The sequence below is a fragment of the Podarcis liolepis genome (genome assembly GCF_965112155.1).
Source record: "Podarcis liolepis genome assembly, chromosome: 7".
NCBI classification, from domain to species: domain Eukaryota; kingdom Metazoa; phylum Chordata; class Lepidosauria; order Squamata; family Lacertidae; genus Podarcis; species Podarcis liolepis.
In genome coordinates, this window is record NC_139561.1 from 31704930 (window position 1) to 31726574 (window position 21645).

A 21645-nucleotide genomic window follows, 5' to 3' on the forward strand; every position below is an offset into this window, starting at 1 on the left:
TAGTACAGTTTAACATGCCCCTTTGAAGAGAGGGTCTTGCTTGGTTCTTAATGGCCCTGGGTGCTATAGGACAAGCAATACTGGCTGCCAGCTGGTGGCTGGTTTTAGGGTGTGAATGTAGGGGAGGGGGAGGGTTCACCTTTTCCTCCCCAGATGAAATCCTGACAAAAAATGGTCTCCCTCCCCCACAAGGCTATGACTCTTTAACACCAATGGGTGTTTTTTAAAAAGGAAAATCCTTACAGGAGATGGTAATGTTTGAGTGTGTGTGCGCGCGCGCAAAAAATGCAGATCAGAAGTCAAATAATTGAGAATGGGTATAAGAGATATTATCTCTAACGCTTTCATTCTAGTAGCTTATGAAAAGGATTGAAAAAAGAGCAAACACTTTGTTTCTTAAAAAACAACAAATAAACAAACCAATAAACTGGACATGGTAGCTGTTCACTATGCATTTAGTGCAACCCAGTGTCAGCACCCCAGTGAGCTCCTGCCCTAGAGAGTGCACAGAGACACATCCACCCTCCAGACATCCCTGTGAACCACAGGCTCTCTTTCCACATTTCCTGTCCACCAGAACAAGAGTCATCAGACATTGGTTTATATCACTCCAGCTAAATGGAGGATGCTGACTGCCTACGATGCTAGCCCAGGAAGGCTCCTCCTTGCAGCCAGCTCTGATTCTCCCCTCCACAGAGTATGCAACAGATCTGTAGCAGGCATTTCCCTCATCAGTATCAGGGACAGAAATGTTTAAACTACTTGCTATCAGGACAAAGAAAGAGAAAGAATCCAAGTTCTGTGAAAATCCTGCTGCTTTGAAGCAGTGGTGTGTGTGTGTGTGTGTGTGTGCGCGCACCCTCTCTCACTGAAGGGGACCAAGCAAGAACTAATTTGCAGTCCTATCTCTGAAACAAGTGAAAGGAGTGGCCCATTCTTGGATAACCTCTATGACCGAAGAGACATGTATACATAAAATGCAATTAGTGGCTTACCCGCAGAAAAGGGACTTCTTTCTTCAGAATAATCCAAGTAATCAAAATCAAAGGAGACGTGGGGATTCTGTTGGAAGGAACATTTCAGAATACTTCAGTCTACCATGCCAATATTTTAAGATCCATAAGCCACTTTTGAATGTCCAACCTACTTTGTGCTTCAGCAAGTTGCACCAAGGTTCAGCCTTCTCTTTTGCAAGGGTAATGACAGGTTCACCATTCTTAAGGTCACAAGCTGATTTTTCTTTGATGATATTTTTCTGCAGCTCCATATCAGCCAAATAAAATCTGTCTTCTACAGAAGCACTGACAGTATTTTAAAATATTAGTTTGAAAACAGAATCAAATCATTTTTTAAATCCTTTTTGGTGAAATATTTCCTATCTACCTGAAAATGATCCTCTGGGAGAAAAACTTGCAGTCGTAGCTGGTAATATTTTGTAATTTTATCTTCAGAACAACAACATCCTGCTTTTCAAACCATTTTATTGATGGATAGAAGCTAAAAAAAGGAAAAACAGTGGTTAAAATGGATTTGATTTTTAAATACAAATTCCTACATAGGAATTTCCAATATCCTGGGAGTAATTCAGTTAACAAGCCATGTAATGCTACTGCTCGATTCTACAACATATAGTAAAAAGGTTTGACAATGCCAAAAGTGACAGCCAATAAAGGCACATCCTCTTCAGAAGCAGCCTACCTCCGATTAGCAGATGCTTGGGAAAGCTGAGGATGGCTTTCTCCATTGGGCCCTTCTTGTGAGCTTCTCGGGAGCATCTGGTTAACTGCTGTGGTTGGACTCAACCCCCATGTGGAAAAGAATATCAACATTACAAGAGGAAAAAGAGCAAATCAGACAGAAGAGCTTGAAGAAGCGTATTGGCGGGGGTGGGGTGATGGAGCTCCATTAAGAGTCTCCCCTCACGGCAACGCTCTGCAATGGAAATATGGCTGAAGCTGGCTTTTCATACATACCCTTGTCCCACAAAACAAAAAACTGTAACAGACCATACAGATCCCAAACTTTTCTCATATATACAGGCTGGGCAATTGGTTCACACAGAGTGGGTGCTCTTTCCTAGAGCGTGCAGGAGGACTCCGGAAAACAGTTCCATGTTTTTATTGCAATTGTTTCCTGCCAAGACCCAAGGCAGTTTACCACTTAAAAATACTAAAACAAAGAAATGGTATAAACTATAGTTGCAGGGGAATCTTCTCTGGCAGACTGATGGGTTTCTCAGCTGCTGATGGTACTTGCTCCCTGGCGTGGGTTTCCTTGCCCTACCTCAGGATACAAAGGTCTTAAAGACTCCCAGAGAAAGTGGGGCTGTTCCATCAGTTCTCTTAGGGCACTGAGGGCTCCCTGCCAGGACCAGCTGACAGCACTTGCTCCCTGAAACGGGCTTCCTTGCTTCTGCCTTCTCCCAGAGCCCATGTCCTTAGACAGCCCTAGGGAAGGTGGGGAGAGGAGGCCCTGACAGTTGTCTCAGGCCACTGATGGTCTGGTGCCCTGATTTGGGCTTCCTTGCTTCCATTAATATCCCTAACAGTGCCTAGGAGATCTAAGGGAGAAAGTAGATTCAAACTGACCAAAAAAAACCAAACCTTCAGAATAACAAAAAAGACTTTTGATATATTAAACAGACAAGAAGATGAGAGCTGCAGAAAGGAGGGGAAAAGACTGTCAGAACAAGTTGAAGAATAGAGAAATTAAGCAATGAAACAGATGAGAGAGCTAAGTGAAAGAAGAAGTTTCCCTTTTTAGACAGTGTTAGAAACAGATATGAAAGCTAGGAGCTAAATGACACCTTAAAGCTACGTTATGGGTGCAACAATGGAATGTCTAGGTGCGTTATTTTATAACAATACAAAACTGAAAATGAATGAACTGCAGCTAAAATATTATGTTCATTTCCCACATGGTCTAATCTTCCCTGCCCACCCCCTAATATTCTTAAGAGGGTCCCTTCTTCAGTCTTCAGAGTGTATCTGGAAGTGGGGAGGCAGAAAAAGGTCCTCCTTTCCTGCCACTCTGCAGTGTTAATCTGAAATCTTAGGCGCAGTACTGTGCCCAGAGCTCAGAAACTACTTGCGCTAATGAAATTCTGTGTTGCAAAATGCGCCTAGAACAATGGGAGTTTGGAACCCTTTCTAGACAAGGTCAGGAAAAGAGCTAGAGGGACAGCACTTTGGAGCTGCCCAGGACTCAAGTTTCAACTCACCTGTTCCTATCTCTCAGAGATGGGCCATTAACCCACTGCTTTCTAGAGTCCTTCTGCATGCCTCCAGAGAACCAGCTATCAGCACTCAGGCCTTCATATTTTCAAGACTGAACTATACTTGCTTGATATAGGGGAGCTCTCAGCAGCTCTGCAGCTTTAGATGGTGCCAACACTATGGCCCATCTTCAGCAATAGCCAAGAAAGCCCAGAGCAGCCTAACCTTGGTAATGTTTTATTGAAATACACTATGTACTTCAAGGACCCACAAGGACTCACAGAGACTGTCCCCACCAAACTTTGGAGTTCCCTTTCTTTTAAGGCTTGCCAAAGTCCATGCCTGTACTTCTTCAAAGAATGGCATGAAACTGCCTTTGGCGGTCTGGGATAGGGAAGGAGAGAAAATGAAAAACCTTGCTACCCACTCAAGGCATTGGGACTAGGAACGACATAAGCTCCAAGCAAAACAATTAAAATTGATACCATTCATGAGATGGCTGTAGACATTCATCTGCTTTCTTAGCTGCAGTCATTTCGTCTAAATGAAAGACAGAACAAATTAATTTTACACAGCACACACTGTAAATACAGGACTTCAGTAAAGCTATATGGGCAAATGGAAGATTTCACATTTGGCAAGCTGCATTGGGTTACTTTTTGTATATAAAAAAGCAACTGGTAAGTGCAATTCATTATTATTGTTATAACGGACCCAGATTCAGCTAACACTTGTGCTAGTGGAAGCCAGCACAGGGAGTTCCACTAGCCCACCCCCAAATTGGCTTTGGAGGATCAGTAGTACTCTCCCCCACCCCAGAGCACACGGGGGGGGGGGGATGGTTCCACCTAGCAAGCATAAATGAGTGCGCTGATAGAACAATCATATTAGTATGACGTTGAATTCCATTTATTAAATTTATATCTGCCTATCCTGAGCACAAACAATAAGTAATAAAACAAACAAAAAATCTTTAAAACTCCTTAAAAGAATTCTAATGCAGATACAGCCTGGGAAAGATTAACTTAAATGGCTTGTTGAAAGAGGAAGATCTTCAGTAGGTGCCAAAAAGACAACCTGTCTAATAGTCAATGGGGAGGAGCCACAACACTAAAAGTCTGATTCCTACATCCACCCTGAAGGTTCCTAGCACTCAGTTCAGAAGGATTCCATGGTCAATGGTTTCAAAAGTCACTGAGGGATCAAGAAAGAGTAACAGGGCCACATTTCCCATCTTTCTCCTGATAAAGATCATCCATTAGGGTGACCAAGGCTGAATCAATCCCATAACCAGGCCTGAATCCAGACTGAAATGAGTTTGAGACTATTTCTTTTATCCAAGACTACTTGCAATTGTGGCGCTGCAACTTTTCTGAAAAAAGGGGGAATTTGCAGCCCATCAGATCACTGCCCCTTTCACTCCCTCCCACAAGGATGCATTGGCTGCACCCTGGATCCACTTGGTCATATCTCATTGGCAAACTTTAATAAGGTAAGGAGGATGGGAAGGCATGTTGCTGGCTACAAGGACCTCATCCACATCCACTGAAACCAATCCTAGTAAGTTGTAGCAGCTGCTGTAGTGGATACCTCACTGGAGACTGTAGTAAATATGGATGTGGCATCAAGATTGCTACATGGGTGAGCAGTTTTACCCTCAAAGTGCTTTATGAGCAGTTCACAGTAGGCTTCCAAAGAGTCTAAAACTCCATTGCCTGAAGCAGATGCTTTACCCCCAGGAATGATAATTTTGGTTGACGCCTTTTGCTACCCAGGGGGATGGGTGTTGAACCTGGCAAGCTAGAGTTCAGGGTAACACTTCTTTATTCATTTTATGTACAATCTTTACAACAGAAGACTTCAAATTCAAGACAAAACAGTATATGACAAAACCTTGAGTCTCATATTTTCGTTTGTACTGATTCTTCTCAGATTCCCTTATTTTACTATTCCTTAATATTTGTCTTCTTCTTTCAGTTCCTTATCCTTAATCTCTTAGGTCCCATATATATCTAACAATTTTTCAATTAATGCCCTCACTTCCCTCCCCCTAAACCTGTTACTTGTCACCCATGTGCGATCTTCTTTACTGTTGTTGTTGTTTGTTGCATTAACAGCTGTTTATATTTGTCGTTCCATATTTGTTTTAATATCAGCCTATAACCTTGTGCCCTTTAAACTATTGCATATTAATTTTAGGGTCTGGAGCCAACTCTTTTTATGTAATCCCCACTCAGCCACGAAGCCACCTGGGTGACTTTGGACCAGTCACTAACTCTCAGCCTAAGCTACTTCACAGAGTTGTTTGAGGATAAATTGGACATGGAAGGCAGTGTGTATGCCACCTTCCGTTATTTGGAGATAACACACACGTGTGTGCAATCAATCAATCAATCAATCAATCATAAAGGTCCTTTCAAGGCAGCATACTTACCATGATGATTTTGTAAAGTTTCTTGAGAAAAACTCTGATTTGTAATAACATCATCCTCTTGCACATCATTCTGCACATTGGATACGGCTTGTTCTTTGGGGGGCTGTGAATTGAGAGTAGCCTGGTCCAAGATGCTTTGTGAAGGAGATGCGGCCTGCTCACTAACCCCACACTTCAGTGGATGTATCCTAAAAGGGGTGTGTGAGATGTTACAGTGCACTTTGCTTAAAAGAACATTTTACTCATTGGATGGGCAGCAGTCCAGACACCGAGTGATGTTGGTCTCCAGCCAATATAAGGCACATTGAGGCTTCAACGTGTTCTGCAGTTCTTCCTGCTTTTTAAAACCTCCAGCTAGGGGCAGAATGTCTGCGTGGAAAAAGGCTGTGATGAGGAAGGATGATGAAATACTTTCTACTTGTGTCATTTTCCTGCTCAAAAATTATACTCCCCGCATTGTTTTTAATCCTCTGGTGCAAAGATTTTTACCTTTGGGTGCAACAGAAGCTTGGGCACACTGATTCTGAGTTAGAAAATGACACAAGAAGAAAGGGTTAAACAGCCTTTCCCTGCTCAAATGCAGCCTGCCCCAAACTTCTGGTTTAAAAAGGAATCACCACAGGGACACTTGGGAAAGGACTCACCTAGGAGGGAAGTTTCCTTCTCTCTCTAGTCAATCTCAGCCTTAGAAACTAATTTGAGACTCCAGCACACTAGAAACCAGCTACACCCACCCCGGACACTCAAGACGTTCCACACCAAGACAAGTTTTGGAACTGAATCTATTAAACAAGGAGAGCTCTCAGAGAAAATGTGGTGAAAGCTCAACAACAGAGGTTACCAGAATAGCGAGAGTAGTTTGTCCATATGTATCCAAGAGCAAAAGCCCTACTAACTTATTTATACATTGCATTTCAAGGACTATATACCCCTCCTAAGGTGACTTACATCATAAACTGTAAAATACAGTAAAACCAATATCAAACCAAGTAATTAATGCTCAAACAGATCAACCCCAGTTTGAGAATGATACTGTAACACCCCTGAAAACTACCTAAACAGGTGTTATTAAAATGTAAGTGCTATAAAATTAAGGAGAACAGAATGCCAGCTAATGCAATCCCTTAGCCTCTGTTATGATCTCAATATGTGATTGAACTGTTACCTTCTAATTTTAGTACACACAACACTTCTTTAGCTAAAACTTTAAAGCTTCATAATTTAAAAAGAAGAAATTGAAGTCACTCCCTTACAATGAAGGTAATTCCTTTTCCTCTTGAACCGTTTCAGCATCTCTATATAACTTCTGGAGTTCACTGATGTGTTCTGGGTTGTCAGTTCCCATTCCAGTAGACAGGATCTCAGAACGAATATTGTATTCATTAATAGACGTTTTCAGATCTAGAAGTCTGGTGACACGAACCTGAAATTTAATTATGAATAAGTAGTATTTGCTTTCACACCACTAGTTTGCAGCTCCTTCATCCCTCAAACTTCCTAGTTATGACTATGAAACTGACCTCCTTATCTTCCTTCTTTCTGCTGCAACTATCAACTAGAGTTGAGCCCTTAGATTGGTACATTGATCTGTCTCTGGTGGGAGATTTCTGTATCCAAAAGCACAGAAATTTTGGCAGAAAGTTTTTGCAATCCTTACTGATCATCACAGTCAAACCAAGTACCATACCCTATCACACCACTTGTGAATGGTACATCTGTCTGCATCTTTCTAATCCCAGATGCATGTGTGCTGCCACAAGGAGGTGGTTTATCAGATTCTTACAAGGGTGATCCCTTCTGCACCCTTTAAATAAAGAGAGCAAAGCTAATCCCAGTTCTATTTCAACATCTCTGTGATGATCAGTAAGGACTGCAAAAATTTCCTGCCAAAATTTCTGTGCTTTTGGACACAGAAATCTCCCACCAGATAAATTATTAATGTTTTCATCACTAATACAGATGGGGCCAAGTCCTTCTTAAAATCAAAGTTGCCCACTGTGAAAACGGTGCCATGTCAATAATGCCTCCTCTAAAAACTAGCAGCTCAAATGTTTGGGAAGATTTTCCAAACCATTTGTAAAATCTGTTTATCCATTGTTAAAATACTAAGATGGCAGTACTGGAGACTTCTAAACCAAACCTCAGCGAATAATTCTTTTCACGGTCCTTAAATCCATAATATCCCAGCAAAACCACCTGATAATACAACCACCAAGCTGGGAGCATGCTGATCAAAGTGGTATAATGTGGCAAACCTGAGAAAACCAAGTATCTTGTACCACATTCAAAGTATCCCATATTCAAAAGGAGGGAGGGAGGGAGGGAGGGAGGGAGGGAGGAAGACTCCTCAGTACCAACTTAAAAGAAGTTCACTTTGGAATTTATTAGGCAGTTAGATAAAGTATTTAATGTTTTGCTACATACCACTGGATCCACCCAAATTGTGTTTCCCAAAGCAAGTACTATTTTTGCTTCATGAGCTTTCCCTCTGATCATCTGATTAATGTATCTCGTAACCTAACAAAAAAGAAAAATCCTCAGATATCAAATGTTTTGCTTAATACAGGCTAGTGACCTGCAAAAAGTTGTTTTAAAAAACAAAAATAAAAAATAGCTGGCCATTACTGAAACAAGTTTAGGCACCGACTTCTCTGTGTACCGTAACACAAATGAAGGTAAGAAAAAGGAGTAAACTTACTTTTGGATTCCATTCCACTTCATTATCAATGGGTTTAACTCGACAAACAATAAATTCCACTGCTTGAGGGGGCAAAGCTTGGAATTGTTCAGGTAAGTAAAGCAATTTATAATTTTGAACTTGACCAAATCTGCCTTCATCTATATACTTGATATGAACACTATAAAATACAGAGTTTTCTCCCTTGGGTGGTACTTCAAGCACCTGGACCCTGTAATAGAATGGAAGAAAGGGAAATTTAAAAATTTCCAACATATAAGGTAAAGTTAAACCAACAGAATTCTTATGTGTTTGTATAGAAGGTTTATCTTTAAGAGATGATGCTATACTCCTAAACTTCCTTCCAGATTTCAAGAAATCTAGGACTAAAACTGCAGTTCAGTTCTGCTGTTAAAATGCAATTCTCCCTTCCTTGTAGCAGCAACATTGTTGGTGAATTCTGCTAATGAGACTTCATGACTTCACAGGCACCCACTGTACAGTGCCTATGACATCAGTGAATTAGGATCACACAGTTCTTCTCCCTGTACCAGCCATTGCAGCACAAATCTATCTTTAAAGGTTTATTTGTGTTTACATTTTTTATGGAAGTTATATTGAGGCTAAGTGCTTAAAGCAATCCATCCAGAAATATTGAACATTTACAAATTATGTTGTACAGATTATATTGTTAGCTGTACATCTCTGTGCCTAGGTCTGAATAGCTTTTACTGGCATAGAAAACCGCTAGGCTAGATTATACCAAAATTTGTTTGCAGAAGAAGCGAAACATTCTACCTGTGGAAAGTGTTTTCTTCACGTAATCCATACATTGCTAGCTTCTCCAATGGGTCAGCAGGGACAAGATTCTTGGCTTTTTTATAATATGCATTCACTTCATCTGCAAGAGCTGCATATGGATCTTTCTGTTTACTGACAATGCGGCCAAAGTAGTTTGTGGCATCCACAATAAAAAGAGGGAGGATCTGAAAGAGGGGAAATAAATGTGAAAAGGAGTGCTGCAACTTTAGCAAATAGGCGTATTCCCAAGTCACTGGATTTAAATGTTTGTTTTAAATTCACCTGCTTCCATCACTCATCTTTTTCAGATTGCAATAATAACAAACAAGAAAACTCATACCAACATGTAAAACATATCTTGTAATAAACATTCCAAAAGGTTTCGCCACATCCTTGCATGTGTAGAGGGTGCACTTTTCTCATGTTCTGGCCTCATTTCTGGCACTTTTAACAAATCTCTTCTTCTTTGACTGTTTCCCTCCCCTCTCTTTCCCACATGAGCCGAGTCTCTGAGACCTAAACTACATGCAAGTGAAGGACCCCTGTATGTTTTATCCAAACCTACTGGAATTATACAGAATGTGCAAGTAAGGAAAGTGGTCCATTTTAAGGAGAAAAGGAGGAAGTGAGAGAGACTGCATCCCCCCAAGGCTTCCTTCTCTGTATCATCAATCAACCTCTCTTCCAGCATTAGTTCCCCAAGTGGGAACAGTACCTTGAAAGAGGGCTGTGAGAGTCTCAGCCCCCTGACTGTTGCACTCTGCTCTGGAGCTTAAAATCAGACTGAGTGCTGCTCTGCCCCACTTTCTGTCTGACTGCAGCAGATGGATTGCGTGGCGAGTTCCCGCCCCCCACCAAGATAAATAAACACACGAGACACCATAATTAAGGTTAATTGGGCGAATTAGGCCACAACTTTATTGAATTCAGGAATGAGAGGCATTGGCTTAGGCATTGGTCCTAACGACTATCCGTCTCCAGCCCATTTGCTGGAGACACGGTGAAGGGTTAACACTGATCGGGGGAGTCTCCCGCCGAGGCACGTCGACTAGGAGCTCCCCCGGGTCACCGCTCTGGGGCGTGCCTTTGGCCCACACCTCCATAGGCTTCGGACAGGGCCACGCCCCCAGAGTCCTTTAACGGACTACCCTTCGTTTACTGGGGGGAGGTGATGGCGTTCCTCCCCCCTCACACATCCTCTTAACCCCTTCTTACCAATGCCTACCGCCAATGCCGAAGAGTTGTGACGAGTTGCTACGAGGTAGGCGAAAAACCAAAAGGCTGGAAATTGCCAATTGGGAAAAATTCCTACCATGCCCCTTGCGGCGACAGGCCGAAGCCCATAGCAAAGTCAGACCTACCTAAAGCCCAACTAAAGGGGCGGAGGGTGGGGAAACGTGGGGCTAGCTGGAGAAGAGAGGGCGAGCCCCCTCCGCTCCGGCCCTAAATAGGGCAAGCCATGCCCCCTCCAGCCAGCCGATTGGCTGGCCGGGAGGCGTGGCCGGACGGGATTCCCCTGCTCTCGCGGGGGCTGAGACCAGCCCCCGCTCACGTGGGGAAGGGCGTGATGCCCGCAACCCCACCTCCTGGGGCAGGCCTGGAAGTGGCTTTGTTAACAACACAGATCTTCCACATTCACATCTAATTTGAGTAATATACTACATCAGTGATGACAAGGCCATGTATACATAGCAGCTTGCAACCATAGGCACTCCAAAAATTTGGGGGGAAATCTAAGGTATCTTCTTACAGTAATTAAAAAGACTGCTGCTCCAGTTCCCCAGTATGCCTATTATGAAACACAGTCCAGTTTCCAGAAAGAAAGCTCAGTTTACTTTTGCCAGCATTAACAGCTATAGGGGGGGGGATCATCTGTAAAAGATTTGCAGTGGAGGAGGAAAATTCATTTTATTATGTAAAATGAAGTTTGGGAAGGCAGAAGATCTGTGATCAGCGGATCAAAAGAAATTATCTTCAGCTCTGATTCTTTCATGCTCTGGGGCCTGAACTCTCTTCCACCAGAAGATAGATACACCACGTTTAACATGCAAGAATGAAGCCCTAACTTACCGTTACATTTCCAGTTGCAGGCAAAGTTTCATTTGTTACCTTTTGTAGCACATCTATTTGTAAACTAACTCGATGTCGATCTGGACAGCGTTTCTTATCCCTGTGACAGAATAATGATAAAAGAAGAATTCAGTATTTTAAGAGAGCAAATGCCAGGAAGGTGACAAGAATACAGGTGGCTGGTAAGAATACAGGTGACTCTTCACTTACGGCAGGGGTTACGTTCCTGGCACAAGTGAAAGCATGTAAAGTGAGGAATACCCTCTAAGGACCCTTTAAATAAATAAATAAATAAATAAATAAATAAATAAATTATACACTACCCATCTGGCTTGGGTTTCCCCAGCCACTCTGGGTGGCTCCCAACAGAATATTAAAAACACGATAAAACATCAAACACTAAAAACTTCCCTAAACAGGGCTGTCTTCAGGTATCTTCTAAAAGTCAGATAATTGTTTCTTTCCTTGACATCTGATGGGAAGGTGTTCCACAGGGCGGGCACCACTACCAAGAAGGGCCTCTGCCTGGTTCCCTGTAACTTCACTTCTCACAGCGAGGAAACTGCCAAAAGGCCCTTGGAGCTGGATCTTAGTGTCTGGGCTGAATGATAGGGGTGGAGTCGCTCCTTCAGATATACTGAGCCAAGGCCGTTTAGGGCTTTAAAAGTCACCAACAGTTTGAATTGTGCTCGGAAATGTACTGGGAGCCAATGTAGGTCTTTCAGGACTGGTGTTACTGTATATGGACTTGGCGGCCACTCCCAGTCACCAGTCTAGCTGCCGCATTCTGGATTACTTGTAGTTTCCATGTCACCTTCAAAGGTAGCCCCACATAGAGCGCATTGCAGTAGTCCAAGTCGCTCTCTCTTCAATCCATATCAAAAATACTGTATCCAAAAATATCCACAACTAGAATTGAAGCTTTAGGCCTGGCAGGAGGATGGGGGATGTGCAGCAAAGCACTACCCCCCCTCCACATCAGCTATTAGGCTGAGAAGCATGAACAAAGTGCAGCTGCACCTCTGGTTTATTCTGGGCTTCCTCTATCCTCACTGACGTCGTCTTCGGGGAATGTCTCCTTGCGTGCCATGTTGATTCTCCATCTCTCTCCTGTGATTTCTGGGTTTGAATTATTCATTTCCAGGTGCCACACATATATGCGGTCATGGGTGAATCAATCATGCTTAAATGGGGTGACACCTGTAAATGGCATCTGTTGGCCTGCTTTGTACTTAACAGTAAGCCCTAGCCAGAAATAAACCACAATTTCCTTTGCAGTATGCCAGTACTCAATGCTGAAAGAACTTTTACTCCACTCCAGCCAGCCTGTCTGCATCTGGAAGAGACAGACTATGAGGTTTCGCTTAACACTACATATGACCCACTACTCGTGGGATGTTTCTCTCCTTGGCTGACTTATTGTGATTTGTTTGGTGAGAAACAGACTCTGAGCATTAGCTCACAGGCTATGCTAAACCAAGCCTCACTGCTTGTTTCTTCCAGAGGCAGGCAAGGAAGAGCAGGAGCATCTGTGCAAGAGTACCCTGGATGCTCATGGAAAGCGATGGCTTATTTCTGATCCTGGCTTACGGTTGCTTGCAAAAATGAAGCCAATGACAACCATCCCTACAACTTCCATGGAAAGCAGGGAACAAATGCAGAATGCAGGACTCACAAAACTCAAGAGCTGTAATTCCCAAACTGTACACTAGGGCACGCCAGTTCACCATGAGAAATAAATTCAGAAAAAAGACTTCTGTGAGCCCCAAAGTAGTCATCCATACAGGAGGTGGCTCACTTAAATTCCACATGATTCCCTGGAGAAATCGAAAGGACTGTAGTTTGGTGGTACAGCTCATGCACTTAGGTTAAAATCACAGCCTAAATGCAGAATGTGCATTTCCAAGTGCTTTAATAATCATCCCTGGATTTTCCTTCTCCTTGTTATTGCACAATATTGCTGTCTACAGGAGGCTTCCTCAACCTCGGCCCTCCAGATGTTTTGGGCCTACAACTCCCATGATCCCTAGCTAGCAGGACCATTGGTCAGGGATGATGGGAATTGTAGTCTCAAAACATCTGGAGGGCCAAGGTTGAGGAAGCCTGGTCTACAAGTTATGCATTTTCCTCTTTATAAGGTCTCTATGCCTTCTCCGGGACGCGGGTGGCGCTGTGGGTAAAACCTCAGTGCCTAGGACTTGTCGATCGTATGGTCGGCGGATCAAATCCCCACGGCGGGGTGAGCTCCCGTCCTTCGGTCCCAGCTCCTGCCCACCTAGCAGTTTGAAAGCACCCCTAAGTGCAAGTAGATAAATAGGTACCGCTTTATAGCGGGAAGGTAAACGGCGTTTCCATGTGCTGCGCTGGTGCTGGCTCACCAGAGCAGCGTTGTCACGCTGGCCACGTGACCCGGAAGTGTCTCCGGACAGCGCTGGCCCCCGGCCTCTTAAGTGAGATGGGCGCACAACCCCAGAGTCGGACACGACTGGCCCGTACGGGCAGGGGTACCTTTACCTTTACCTTTTATGCCTTCTCCAGCTACTGCTGAAGGATGCAGACTCTGGGTGCTGGTATAAATGTAACAGTCTCAGAGAACAAGTAAAAATGCTACATTTTTGAATAGTCCCCCCATATGCCAGATGTTCTTTTTTAAAAAATCATATGCAGGTCATTTTAAAAGGAAAATTTCACAGAACACTATATAAATTTTGTCTACAGAAAAAGATATCCTAAATAAACTTCTGCCGAATCAAATAAAATCTTTCATTAAAATGAAAGAATTTTCCCAATATAAAAAACTAAAGTTGTTTCTACATTTATTCGTTTTTTTAAAAAAATTGTTTCACAGAACTCAATCTTTATTTTGGGCCAATCTTTCCAAAGAGATCAATGGTCCATCAAGCTTCTCCCACAACCCTATCTCATAAATTTCATACCATAGAATCTCAAAGGAACCTTTTCCTCTCCACAGGATTTTAAGGCAGAACCCTTTTGCTAAGCCACTTCTTTCCTTGTGCATTTTTTCTTCTTCTAGAGCAGAACAAGCCATTTCTCCTCCCACCACCACCACCACACTGCCTTGCGTTATCCAAATGTGGTGGTGAGGAACAGGTGGATAGCCCTGGCAAATCATTGACAGGAATGCCTGTACCATACAACTGACAATCTGCTTTTGCCAAGTGATCATATCATTTAAGAATCTAATAAGTAATTTCATTTCCCTTTGTCTTTTTAAAGGTAGGAAACTAGTTGCTAAGTTAACAGGTATTTTCTTACTTGCAAACTCCATATGCTTTAAGGTAGCGACAGAGAGGTCTTCCTTTCTTTCTGTCTTCTTTGGCCTCCAGCACTCCAGATGTAAAGTTGCATAATTCAGGTGGAATGTTGGTTTCTGTGCGTTTTAAATACTGCATTACTCCAACAGCATGGGGTGCACTCTTTTCTGTCAACAGCAAGATGGATTTTGCATTTGGCTGTTCTTTTTCCAGAGACGAAATCTTCACAAGGGGGAGAAAATGCAACATTTGCCTTCAGTTTTTATTATCAGGTATTGTAATGGTGTTAACAACAACAACAAAAAGTAAAAAAGGTGTCTCTGCTCCAATAACCCTGCAACCAAAATTTTGACAGTGGGGCAGACAGCAGAGGGAGTGAAGCAAATGACAACATTATCAAAATCCCAGCAGATAGACTTGCACACTTAAAATTTAATTTAAGTTAGGAAAAAAGGGGTTTAATCTAATGTCACTGAAGAAATAGGCCTGGAGGTAAACAGGTGAGCGTTCTGGGAGAAAGTGTCAGGAGTTAGGAGGACTAAGACAACAGGAAAACCGCTTTGAGAAAAAAATTGAAGGAGCAAGAGTGTTGGAGCTGGAGGAATGAAGATTACAGGCAGAATATTAGGATAGAGGAGGGGCAGGGGATCAAGGAGAGATTTTTTGTTTGAAATTTCCACATTTGGTTTGTACAAACCTTTCCAACTGAGTTTTGGAAGTTATCAGACAAACTGTATAAGCGTGCACCGAAAATTCTTGGAGATGCAGGAAAACTGAAATGAACGACCCGAGTTGCATCAGTAATTCCTAAGGTTCTTATGCAGTCATCAGTTAAAACTGGAAAGCAAAACCAAAAAACATATAATTCAAAACCACTGCAGGGTTTTGAAATTAATGTTGGATACAACATTAATTTAGTCCCAAACCAACACTAATTTATTACTTCATTCCTAACCAACACATACTTCTCATCATCTGATTTTCAAGTTCTAGGAGGGCTCCTGCAAATCTCTCTCCTATCACTCTCCTATTTAAAATGACAATACTGGTAATGATAAAAAGTACCAACCTGGCAAGCTGTATAAAAATCATCAATCAGAAGTATTTGGAATAGCATAAAATGATGTAGACAAACAGAGAACTTTTCTATCATAATTTCCCTGTTTTTTAGTTAACTGATTAACCCTTAGCTGGGTTTTATGTTACATAAATTGTTATAATCTGCTTGATACCCTGTTGCCCCAAGTCTGAAACTGGAAAAACCTTTGCAAGATACAGTGGTACCTTGGGTTACGAACTTAATTTGTTCTGGAGGTCCGTTCTTAACCCCAAACCGTTCTTAACCTGAGGCGCGCTTTCGCTAATGGGATCTGCTGCTGTGCCGCCGTCAAGCGATTTCCATTCTCATCCTGGGGCAAAGTTTGCAACCCAGAGCAACTACTTCCAGGTTAGTGGAGTTCAAAACCCAAAGTGTTTGTAACCTGAGGTACCACTGTACCTGGCATTCTTCCTCCCTTCCTGCCAAAACATACTAGATGTCAACTGCCTGTTATTCTGGGGCTGCAGAAGCAAGGGAAAAGGATGCTCTGGCCTCAGCTATCAGTCAAAGGAACAAAAGACATAAACAAGAGATTTAAGCAAGACGACCAGGCAAAGGGAAACCATATATATGCTTGTAGCTCAGCACTTTGCTCTAACCTTGAAGAATGAATTCCCTCCTCTACCTACCCTCCTTTCACTCCCTTTCCCAAGTGTGCCTTGTCTTTTTTATAGAATCATGGAATTGTAGGGTTGGCAGGGACCCCAAGGGTGAGCTAATCCAACCCCCTGAAACACAGGAATCACAGCTAAAGAATACCTGATGGATGGTTATTTTACCTGTGTTTAAAAACCTCCATGGTAGGAGAGGCAACCACTTTCAAAAGTCATAGAATCATAGAGTTGGAAGGCACCCAAAGGGCCATCTAGTCACATTTCAAGGGAGTCCATTCCACTGTCAAACAGCTCTTACACGCATAAAGTTATTCCTAATGTATAGTCAGAAACTCCTTTCTCGTCATTTGAATCTATTTGTTTAGGTCCTGCTTTCTGGACCAGCAGAAAACAAGCTTGCTCCATCTTCCATGTGACAACCCTTCAGATATTTGAAGATGGCCATTATATCCCTTCTCAGTCTTCTCTACTCCAAGCTAAACCTTCCCAACTCCCTCATAAGAACTGGTTTCCAGACCCTCAGTCATCTTGGTTGCCCTCCTCTGCACATGTTCATTTGTCAATATGCTTCTTGACATGGGGTGCTTAGAACTGCAAACTGTAGTCTGCAAACCTGATGGCAACCCCCCCCCTTTAATTTTTTTTTTAATGTGCATCACTTTGGGAGACAATAATTATCTGAACAGTTTAATGATAACATAGCAAATAATACATCTAATTAAATTGTAATGAAAGAGATTGAGAGTCTTAAGGTTTTAGAGCAAGCATATGTGAGAAAAACAGTATTATTTACCTAGTACAACATGTGTGCCAGAGCTAAATTTTTTCTTCCATTGCTCTAAAACATAATCAAAATGAAATCCAATGTTTGGGTGCATTTTCAAACAAAATATTGAAGTGCTCTCCACTGCCTAATTAAAAAAGAGAATGGTTTCAAAAAATGTGGATTACAAAAGAAATGTATAATTACTGAACAATGCTCTGATTTAAAAAACAAACAAACTGAATTGAACACTGCTGCATTCAGAATTAAAATTCTGGTCATGAGTCATCTTTTATATTCTACGTTCTCAAGCAGTAGTGGCCAAACTTGGCCCTTCAGCTGTTTTGAAACTACAATTCCCATCATCCTTGACCACTGGTCCTGTTAGCTAGGGATGATGGGAGTTGCAGTCCCAAAACAGCTGGAGGGCCAAGTTTGGCCCTCCAGTTGTTTTGGGACTGCAACTCCCATCACTGTCTAAAGGGGCAGTTTCATTTAGCCCTTAAATGAAGGCTAATGTGTCCCTGGATGATTATATTCATTTAGATATCAAACAAATACATGGCCTTTTGTGAAATAAGGAGACACAGATCAATTCATTTGGAATGCTTATCAATTCCTTGGTAAGATCTTGTACCTATCAGCAGCAGTGAAAATGCTGCCTCTGTAAACTTTGCTGCACTGCTTGTGTTGCCAATTTATGCTGTTTCAACCCAGCAGTGCCTTCCGAAGAAACGTTCATCCCCTGCAGCAAGGGAATCAACACAGTGACTTTGGTTGTTGTGGGAATACGCCACAAACAAGGCAAAGCCTTATCAGTCATAGCAGGACTTTTGTCCTTCCCTTCAGGGATGTTTCGGAACACAGGCAACCAAGGCTGGCCCATTGGTCTTTTCCTTTCCTTTCCACTTCTGAACTCCTTCCTCTTAGCCCCACTATCACCTGCTGGCTGCTGCAAAAGGGGTACCAACTGAACAGACATGTGAACTCTCATTATCAGCAACTGCATTTTTTGAATCTCATTGTCAAACTCCTACCTAATAATTTTTTATTTTTTATTCCTGCAAGCGAAGATTTCATGCCTCTGACAAAGCAGAGCCTGACTGCAAGAAAACTTCTATCACCGTAGATTTTTTAATCTTAGAAAAGGAAACTCTCTGCAGCCTCTAACCCGGCACAAACTGCTTGTAAAACAAAGGGACATTGAACTGACTGTGATCTCCTGTGAAAGTAACAAAGTGGAAAGCCTTACTGCTCATTTGTTACAAAGTTTCTGGATTTTGTGGACACAATATATTAGAGAAAGCTGGGACTTTATCTATTGGGAAAGTGTTGTAATATATATGTAGAGCCTCCTGACAAAGTTGCTTTTTAAATACTTTTTGTCTTTGTCTGTGGACATTTTGATCTGCTCCCTCTAGAGGGTGAATTAAAAGTTGCTACGCTTTGGGACAGTGGAATTTTCCTTTAGGAGAAGGCTCTCGTGGGAAACGACCTTGGGATATGAGTGGCCCAGCAGAGGAGATAAGCACGAGAGCCAAGACAAGGCAATATCAACAACAGCTGCAGCAACACAAGAAAAGAGGCTCGATCTCAGGCATAACCACTACAGTGACAACAGGACAAGAAAAAGGTACAGCAGTCTCCATGGATGCAGTGTCGCAAGCCCTTCTTAAGATAAACCAATCTTTGGAGAATCTAACAAAACAGACGGCAGAAAATACCAAGAAATTGACAGAGAATTCACAGAAATTGACAGACTTAACAACAAGACTTGATCTGAATACAGAATCTATAAACAGGCTTACGCAAGAAAATTCTGCCACACGCCAAATTGCGGAGGAAGCCAGAACTATTGCTGGAGAAACCCAGGAGAAATTAGAACCGATTGCCAGGAAGGTTCATGACCACGACGCAACTCTGGCATTGTGGGAATTACAAAGAAAAGAAAGGAATTTAAAATTACGATCAATTCCAGAGGACGAAGGAGACAATCTTACGGACTTTTTAACCAAAGAGTTTGCTGATGCCTGGGAAGATCTAGAGGAGGACGAATTTAAAATCATAACAGCATTTAGACTGGGCAGAAGACAGAATAGAAAGGCACCAAGAGACTGTTTGATTACCCTGAGATCGAAGGAGGAAAGAGACAAAATTCTAAGACTACATTTTGAAAAGGCCTTACAAATTGGGAACTCACCGATACAGATCTTTAAAGATATCCCTAAATACATTCTGGACTTGAGAGCTTCTTATAAGGATTTGGTTTACCTGTTGAAGAAGAATACCATCCTCTTCAGGTGGGAATTTCCACAGGGACTGTCTTTTGACTACAGGGGCAAGAAGGTGAAAATAAAGACGATACAAGACAAAGACAGGTTCCTGCAAAGAAATCAAGAAGATTTGCAGAAAGGAACTGTAGACCCAATTGCTGAGCAAAAGAGTGTAATAGATATCTTGAACCTTTCGTTTGGACAGAACCTTCCACCACCAACAGAGGAGGAACAACAATTGGGAGCTGTTGGAGGAATACCAGAAAAATAACAAGATGGCCCTGCAATTCCTTAGTTGGAATTGTAATGGGATGAATATGCCTTTGAAGAGACGACAAGTATTCCATATTTTGTACAGAGAACAACTGGACTTGATTTGTTTACAGGAAACTCATATAACTAGAGCCCATAGGAGATTGCTTATGAACAAAAAATTGGGACAAGAATTTATTTCGTCGGATAAAGTGAAAAAAAGAGGAGTTGTGATTTATGTAAAAGAGAAATGGGCTCCAAAAATGATGTTTAAAGATGAACAAGGAAGATATTTAGCGGTGGAGATACAGATACAAGGAGAAAAATTTTTGATAATAGGGATCTACGCACCAAATGAAGGTAAAGCAGAATTCTTCAAAAAACTTCATGAAACTCTGATGGACTACATGGAATATAATATGATAATCATGGGAGATATGAATGGCGTGGTCTCCACAAACATGGACAAGACACAAAGACTGACACTTACTAAAGAAGGGAGACTCCCGAAGACTTTCTTCGAAATGACTGAAAATATGGACTTAATAGACATTTGGAGAACAAGGAACCCTCTTGAAAGAGAGGGAACCTTTTTCTCCCAAGCAAAGATGACCTGGACCAGAATCGATCAAATATGGGTGACTAGTGGAATGGCTCCGAAGATCAAGAAGGTAGAAATCTGCCCGAAAACCTGTTCCGACCATAACGCCGTGAAGATGGAAATGAAAGTTACAACAACTGGTCAGTTTAGATGGAGAATGAATGACACCCTGTTTCGAGATAGAGAGTTCCACCTGAAGGCCCAAAAAACCTTAAAGGACTATTTTGAAATCAACCTAAAGGGCGATGTGGAAAAAAGAGTGATCTGGGATGCAAGTAAAGCTGTGATGCGAGGGTTTTTGATTCAACAAAATTCAATAAAGAAGAGAAAGCAGAATGAGAAAAAGGGAAAAATTTTGGAAAAGATAAAAGAAGGAGAGAAAAAATTAAGATCAAAACCAAAATCCCAGGAGATTTTGAGGGAGATTAAGCTTTATCAAACACAATATATGGAATTGATGAACCAAGAGATAGAATGGAAAATAAAGCAAATGAAACAAAAGACATTTGAATCGGCAGACAAATGTGGTAAACTTTTGGCATGGCAACTTAAGAAAAGACAGAAATTAAATACAGTTACAAGTCTAGAAGTGGATGGAAAGATTATATCTAAACCCAATGAGATAAGAAATTGTTTTGTGAGCTATTTCAAAAAACTTTATTCCCAAGGATTACAAAATGAAGAGGACATAGATAAATTCCTTAATAAATTTGGATTACAAAAAATCTCTCAGCAAAGCAGGGTGGATCTAAACCAGAGAGTAACAGAACAAGAGATAGAGGGTGCCATTCAGGACATGCAACTGGGCAAATCTCCAGGGCCAGACGGACTGACCTCCAGATATTATAAGTCTTTAAAGGAATGGTTGATACAACCGTTAAAGGACGTCTGTAATGAGATTTTAGAGGGAAAGAAGGCACCCGAATCGTGGAAAGAAGCATATATTTCACTCATACCAAAGACGGAGACTGAAAAGACTCAACTGAAGAACTACCGCCCAATTTCGTTACTCAATGTGGATTACAAAATTTTTGCAGACATTTTAGCAAAAAGATTTAAAAGAGTATTGATGGAGAAGATTCACAGAAACCAAGCAGGCTTTCTCCCAAAGAGACACCTCTCAGACAATGTTAGGAATATAATAGACATTTTGGAAAAGTTAGGGGTGAATATAAATACTAAAGCAGTTCTAATATTTGTGGACGCGGAGAAAGCCTTTGACAATATTTCGTGGAGTTTTATGAAAAAGAATCTTCATGGGATGGGGGTAGGACAAGGATTTGAGAATGGTGTGGGTGCAATATATTCTGAACAAAAAGCCAAGTTGATTGTAAATAATGTAATAACTGAGGAGCTTAAGATAGAAAAAGGAACACGACAGGGGTGCCCAATTTCCCCATTGCTTTTTATTTCGGTCCTGGAGGTGTTGCTGAACATGATTAGAGAGGACCAGCAAATCAAAGGTGTAAAGGTCGGAACTAAACATTATAAGTTAAGAGCGTTTGCAGATGACCTTGTATTGACTTTGCAAGAGCCAAACACTAGTACAAAAAGAGTGTTGGAAATAATCC

At 41.8% G+C, this 21645-nt stretch overlaps 1 protein-coding gene across 10 annotated transcripts in view; it reads right to left on the reverse strand.

The window, feature by feature from the left end:
• TDRD12 (tudor domain containing 12) overlaps positions 1-21645 on the reverse strand; it is a 140974-nt gene that overhangs the window by 31891 nt on the left and 87438 nt on the right. For all 10 annotated transcript variants that reach the window (XM_083512501.1, XM_083512509.1, XM_083512505.1 and 7 more), the window contains exons 19-32: positions 16979-17096; positions 15170-15309; positions 14474-14694; positions 11198-11297; positions 9125-9312; positions 8348-8558; positions 8074-8166; positions 6903-7072; positions 5650-5837; positions 3701-3755; positions 1699-1797; positions 1384-1497; positions 1148-1301; positions 996-1062 (exon numbers count right to left, since the gene is read on the reverse strand). In XM_083512501.1, coding sequence (XP_083368627.1) covers positions 996-1062; positions 1148-1301; positions 1384-1497; positions 1699-1797; positions 3701-3755; positions 5650-5837; positions 6903-7072; positions 8074-8166; positions 8348-8558; positions 9125-9312; positions 11198-11297; positions 14474-14694; positions 15170-15309; positions 16979-17096 — 1918 coding nt within the window. The remainder of the gene's footprint in view (positions 1-995; positions 1063-1147; positions 1302-1383; positions 1498-1698; positions 1798-3700; positions 3756-5649; positions 5838-6902; positions 7073-8073; positions 8167-8347; positions 8559-9124; positions 9313-11197; positions 11298-14473; positions 14695-15169; positions 15310-16978; positions 17097-21645) is intronic.